The sequence below is a fragment of the Sycon ciliatum genome, chromosome 6 (assembly GCF_964019385.1).
Source record: "Sycon ciliatum chromosome 6, ocSycCili1.1, whole genome shotgun sequence".
Taxonomy (NCBI): domain Eukaryota; kingdom Metazoa; phylum Porifera; class Calcarea; order Leucosolenida; family Sycettidae; genus Sycon; species Sycon ciliatum.
In genome coordinates this window covers 25,420,334-25,426,570 of record NC_088648.1, presented here as the reverse complement: position 1 = coordinate 25,426,570, position 6,237 = coordinate 25,420,334, and the positions used below count along the sequence as shown (strand labels likewise).

At 46.3% G+C, this 6,237-nt stretch overlaps 2 protein-coding genes across 2 annotated transcripts in view; both read right to left on the bottom strand.

Annotated features, from left to right (window-relative positions):
• Positions 1-1,766: 1,766 nt before the first annotated feature.
• LOC135819781 (uncharacterized) lies at positions 1,767-3,541 on the bottom strand. Its single transcript, XM_065333051.1, has one exon. It carries the CDS (start codon positions 3,502-3,504, stop codon positions 2,485-2,487), a length of 1,020 nt encoding a protein of 339 aa, XP_065189123.1. The 5' UTR covers positions 3,505-3,541; the 3' UTR covers positions 1,767-2,484.
• A 1,384-nt stretch (positions 3,542-4,925) lies between these two features.
• LOC135819780 (uncharacterized) overlaps positions 4,926-6,237 on the bottom strand; it is a 13,491-nt gene continuing 12,179 nt past the window's right edge. The window contains exon 5 of the mRNA XM_065333050.1: positions 4,926-6,237. This exon is cut by the window's right edge and continues 167 nt beyond it. Within this exon, the coding sequence (XP_065189122.1) occupies positions 6,031-6,237 (207 nt within the window). The 3' untranslated portion in view covers positions 4,926-6,030.

Here is a 6,237-nt window from a genome sequence, read left to right as displayed (position 1 = left end):
TCCCTTGGCATGTTGCAACCTCACTGCCACCATTTAAATGACCATTGCCGAAAATTGTTCTTTACGTCGTAAATTCTACCTATATTTGATTACTGTGACACAACGTGGTGCGGTCTGTGTCAGGCCCTTCTTCAAACTCTGGAAACACACCAGCGTCTGCTTCTAAAATTCCTGTTTCGCAAAAAGATCAAATATTCTCCTCCCAACGTCTCTACAGTTAAGCTTCAGTATCTCCCCTCTTAGAGCGACACCAGCAACATCTTTGCATCCTTGTACACATGATCTTATTAGACCTGGCTCCCAAACACTTTGCTAAGTATAACTGGTTTGAGTCCACCAGATCAACACGTTATTCCTTCTCATTACCCCGTGCCAATACCTTCCTGTTTCTGAAATCTCCTATCTTCTCTGCGTACACTTCTCTGGTCTTCCCTGCCAACTAGCCTTAAAGCATGCACAGACATTAAGGAGTTCAAGCTTCAGCTTCTTCGTCCTAAATAATCTCACCATTTTCGTCATGCCTCCCTTTGCAGTACTCTCTTTGTTTCTCTCCTTATTATTCAGTTCGCCGCGGTTGGCTACCACCCGACTTCTCATGTATATTGGCAGTCTTCTGACGAGCCAGGAGATGTTGAATTAATAATAATAATAATAATAACAATAATAATAATCACCCTAGAAAACACAGTACATGTCAGGGAGTAGTAAAATACAGGGAGGTGACACGAGCATGTACGGCCAGTTTGACGATTGCCTCAGCACCGTTTTCACCCGCCGGGTGAGATTGGGGTACTATGGGTACCGAAGTGTGTAGACACGCGCGCGGATCAGGATTCTCTCGATCAGGGAGTAGTAAAATACCTACCGCCAAAGAGACTCCTTCTGCAGCCCGTAGAAACTCAGCGCTGAGAATTTCCAACAATTGTCTGCCTTCACAAAGTTTGGTAGTCGACCAAACTACCACTATGTCAGGATAGAAGTCCAGCAAGACTGGTATCACTTTGGAAGATATCCCTGCGTGCCGTAGATTTTTCCTGTGTCGATACAAGCTGTTTACGAGGACGTAGCCCGCATTTCAATCCTTGACAAACTTAGGAACATTTCATTCCGAAAAGTGAACTCCCGAATCTCTAGCATACCATAATATGAAATGCTCATCATCACAAAGAAGGTAGAGAAGTACTGGTTGATCACAACTGAGGAGAAATTAGTGCCGATCGTGTGGTGTCCTAGAGATTTTTTCGACTTCGAAATCGGTGCACTCGCTTTTCATCTCCAATCGTACACGTATTGTTCTCAAGGAAATCAACTTCGTTCTATTGCTCCATGCCGTCGATCGGGACGAATTTCGGAAGGGTGGTACCTTTCCATATGGCGATGACACAGATGTATCACAAGAGCAAAACAAATGCTGTTCCATGAGATGGATAGACCTTTTCATGGAATTAGTTCTTCGACAAATACTCAAGATTGATTCAGCAGATCATCTTTTTTTGCGAAAGAAAAAAAAACAAGCGCGAGGCACCCATCAAAAATCACGATTAGTGGCGTGTCACCTCCCTGTATTTTACTACTCCCTGGTACATGTACATGTAGTTGTAGTCGTCGTGGAGTGTGGCTGGTGAATTGTTCGTGTCGGCGCCTGCAAGCGTCCTGTTTCGGCTGGTCCCAAGACGAACCAATCATTGCCATGTAATTACGCATCGTTTTCAAACCTTATTCTTCCGATATGCATCACCATTCCGCACACTTTAGTACGACATGTAGTTCCAAAAACACACGGATACGTCCCTAAAAGAAGTTTTTGTTGTTGGTTTAGGTGATTGTGCTACAAAAAGGCGGGGGCACTAGAAGTCTACACAGAATAATAAGATAAGCAATGCAATGCAAGCGAAAAGCAGACCAGTGTATGTTGCGTCTAATTATTATGTACGATGCAGAAATCGATACACTTTGCAGATGTTATGCCACCAGCACTCACTAGCGCATGGGCAATGATGGTCTAGTGCGCAGAACATGCTCAATGTACTCCGAATGATGAAGAGGGAAATCATACATCTGATGATCTGAACGTGGTGTGCGCGAAGGCAGATGAAAGTGATGACTACATTAGCTATGTGATTGGCCGTGAGAAGTAGAGCAGCCGAAAAAGCAGTAGAGCAGCAGAACGTACATGTACATGTACATCATTGATTGCGCTAAAGGTGTCCGTCGGCGAATTGTCACCAGGGTGTTGAACGGAGTGTGGTGGGGGGGGGGGGGGGAGGTGCGAGAGAAGAGGTGAGTTGCAGGTCCGCACAGGCGATCCCTGGTCAATGCTGAGAGCCCATGAATCTTGCTTGATTGGTTCAGTGTCCTTTTAAAGAGGGCCACCAGCGGCAGGGGATGCATGTTGGGTGGCGATTCTAAATCTAGCTGCAAATTAAAGTATTACCTGAGAAACGTCTTCTCTGTGAAAGCAGGCCCTGGCGAGAATGTGTGACATCAAAGCTGCTTGAGGGTACTGTTAAAACCAGAGCTGCCGTCGGAGATTGGCTCAGGAGAGCGGCGACGTCTTGATGATATGCTGTCGAACCCGAGATAGGAGCGATGGTCGTTCGTGGACTTGTCCAAGACTTTACGGCCCACATGCCGATAAAATAGCCATGGAGGCGGAAGTTTGGTGACCGGATCCTTTGGGTGGGCCACACGGATACGGCGAGGGACCTTTTTGGAGAAGTACTGCCCGAAACAACTGTTTCCCACACGCGGCGTACCGAAGTTGATCATGATAGGATTTGTGTAGATTCCCCTGACTCGTATGTCGATCGTGGCCATTACGGCAAGAGCGCCTCCAAGGGAATGCCCCGTCACGTACAGCTCGGCGTCAGGATGAGCAGCTTTCAGTGTCATAATGTTACACAAAACTTCGGTTTGCAGGCTTTTGTATGCTACGTAGAATCCTTTGTGGACATATCCTGGTATTTTCGTCGTTCCTCCCAGCGCGTTGGGCCGTACTTGGACGAAATCTATGTTCGTAATCCAATTACGCACGTGGGTTATGAAATCTGATTTTGTTGTTCCCCGAAAGACAAGAACATTGGCATTCAGGGCAGCGTCATACCCCGAGTAGCAGGAAACTCTCGTACCCTTGTCTTCCATCACCGTCAACGGCTCGAATCCAGCCAGGTTCTCCTGGCACAACGAGCAGGACCAGGTCCGGATCAGGGCATGGTCTTTGACGTACGCCGTGGCGCTGTATGCCATCATCTTTCTCGCCAGAGTACCATCATACTCGTAGTCGCTCTTCTTGTTTTTGCCGCACTTCTTGACCCTGTCGAGAATGCCCGCTTCGGCTAGGTGAATGGTCTCTAACAACTCCACCACTACCACAAACGTCACCAGCAGACGGAGGAACTTTGTTGACTGAGCCATCGTGACTCTAGCGGAGAAGTAAGATCTGATTGCTCGTTCATTCCTCAACACTTTATATACTCTCGGGATGGAACGGACAATTCGTGTCATCAGGTGCGCAGGGAGCCTCCCAACCGTTGATAGCGATATCTCTGTAGCTTGGTACCAGACGTCACATGAGGTGCGCCGCCAAACCTATGTAACGGCGAACATTCGCAATAGACCAGTGGAGTTGTGTGTTGTACATGACTACACAGTATGGCTTGTTTTGATGCGAGAACAACGACAACAAGTGACCGAAACAGAACAAGAAACTGAAACGCACTCAAGGAAGGTTCCAAAAGGGGAAGAGGACACGAACTGGAGGAACCATAATCATATTATCATTCGGGAATTCCAGCGCAAGTACTGAGGACGGGTAAAGGCACAAACGACACCACGCATGTACACATTCATGTACTTCACCCCAACACGAATATCAGGTTCAATCCCCTCACCAGTTCAAGGTTGAATACGGCAAACAGTAGGGAATCATAAGTTTCTCTCCCAGTTATTGTTTTTCCTTCTCTGTAACGGGTGGTGTGCCCCGCATGTGAATGTTTACACCAGCTGAACACCTCATGGCATGCGACTGGCTACGTTGTGGGAAACAAGTTGTGACCGTTCCTGAAGTACTGAAGTGGAAGCCCACTTCAATAGCCATCACAGCATTGAATAAATTATGCCAGCACTCATTAGCAAGTGTTGTTCCCTTTGTACATGTACATGTAGGCGAGAATGGACTAAATGGTGGCCTTCTTGAGTTTATCTACACTACAGTGCTGGCAACTGAAATCCGACCCCTTAGCGGTGGGTTCACTTTCTAGCGGTCTCTGTTTCGTAGTTTTACCATCCCGTTTTGGGTCTTTGCGATGTGAGCGCACCGCTCAGGGGCTGGATTTTAGTTGCCAGCACTGTACATATCACGCAGTAACGTGTGGAGTCTGTCACTGTGTGTATATGTGGTTCAATTACATGTATGACAACAAGCTGCAGAACAGTTAGCAATAATACTTCGGTTCAAGTCTCCCCGTAGCATTTTCCTGCAGAGTGTGTCCGAAGCACTGGCATTTCTCAGCACCCTTACAAATTTCAGCTCCTCCCGGGACGTTTGAGGCCGGTACAAACTACAACACATACTCTGTACACGAAACTCAGCGATCGTGTTCAATTCGACCGAAAGGATTGTTGGAGCTCTTGGAGACACCTCACATCTCGCTACGCATCGATGGCCCCCTCGAAGACGGAGGAGGGAGAGTGGCGGAGCTGCAGGTTGCTTTATGGACGGACGATGAAGAGACGGTATTGCCGTGAGATTATTACTTGTAGTATCTGCCTTTTAGCTTGTCGTTCTTTGCTTATTGTGTACGCCAGCTCCGTATGTCCTGCCGCTATTTGGTCCCGTAAGACTTATCATTTACGCTAGTTGCCAACGTAGTTAGCACCCAATTTCAATCTCTTGATGCTTCCCTATCGGTATCGTCATTCTAAAATCAGCAGAGAACTCACGCCGAAAGAGAGCCATCGCTCTGCTTTCCGGAAATTGTTCTAGAATTGAATTTAAAAATCAGTTGAGAATGTAGGTGAACGGAGAAAAAATTGGAAACCGAAAATAGCACCGAATTGTGAGAAGTCCCAAATCAAAATTAGTTGAGGTAAATAAAAATGGAAAGCAACGCATGAAGTGTTGCCGATTCGACTTTCCTGTTGCTTTTATCTAACGTTATTAATTAATGATGCTACAAGCTCATTATAAACTTAATCAAGGAGTTCGGGATTGATCAGAAAGGTGCTTGTACATGCTTGGAATATATGCGAGATAAGATTCTGATCAACAGTATTCCGTGATGGGTCTGCTGGGGGGTGATAGGATTGAAGCGCATTCGCGCTGTACAGAGTTTGAGGCAAATGTATTGTAACACGCTTGGCTAACAAAATCGCAGCAAAGTCATAATACGTATGCTCAACACATGCTATGTGTCAGGGTGACTTGCAACAGATGAGTGTGTATGTATGTTTGTAAAACAGAGAGGTTTTAAAAGGTTTTAAAACACTTTTTCGTCCTCTTATTCTTTGTACGTATGTACGTATGTATGTATGTATGTATGTATGTATGTATGTATGTACATGTATGTGTGTATGTATGTGTGTATGTATGAGCAAGGTCTGCGATCCACCAGAATGCCACACCGCATAGTAATAGTGCACTGTTATTCTCCCCCTATAATTAAAATTTATTATGTGCGTGTGCGTCACTCTGTACTCCATGTTCACTGTTCGTAAAGAATAGTAGCCTACAAGTGTGAAATATGTCACTACGATATCACGAAGTATGGTCCTGGCCACTGACGAACCAAATGTCACGTGGAGAAAGGCATCCAGTCAAGTACATTCTAGTCACAAGGTATAGCTAATCGACCTTACAGCTGCATTGGGGTTGCCTGTTTCAGGGCTGGCGCGGAACTTGCGCCCATGGTAGCTTTTCCTTGGGGAGCATGTCACTCCGGGCACATTGTCCTGTAGTAGGCCCATTACCAGTTGACTAAATTCATCTCAAATCTCAATCTCAATTAGTTTGTCAATAGAGTGGTGTTGTGTTTAGCCTCGCTCTTCAGCTTCTTCTTCGTCATTTTCTTCTCCTCCTTCTTCATCATCTTCAGGCGTGTCATGCCCACCTTGGCAACTCAGCATATCAATGGCGGCTCGTGGAGCGATGCTCCACCTCTCATTACCGTAGCAATGTACTCGAACCCAGCCGCTCCGTTCCACGGTCAGTGTCTCGCGGTTGCTGCGCCAGCTGCTTTG

Bases quoted from the DNA above. Each gene is read 5' to 3' on its own strand.
- LOC135819781 (XM_065333051.1), bottom strand. From the start codon at position 3,504: ATGACACGAATTGTCCGTTCCATCCCGAGAGTATATAAAGTGTTGAGG.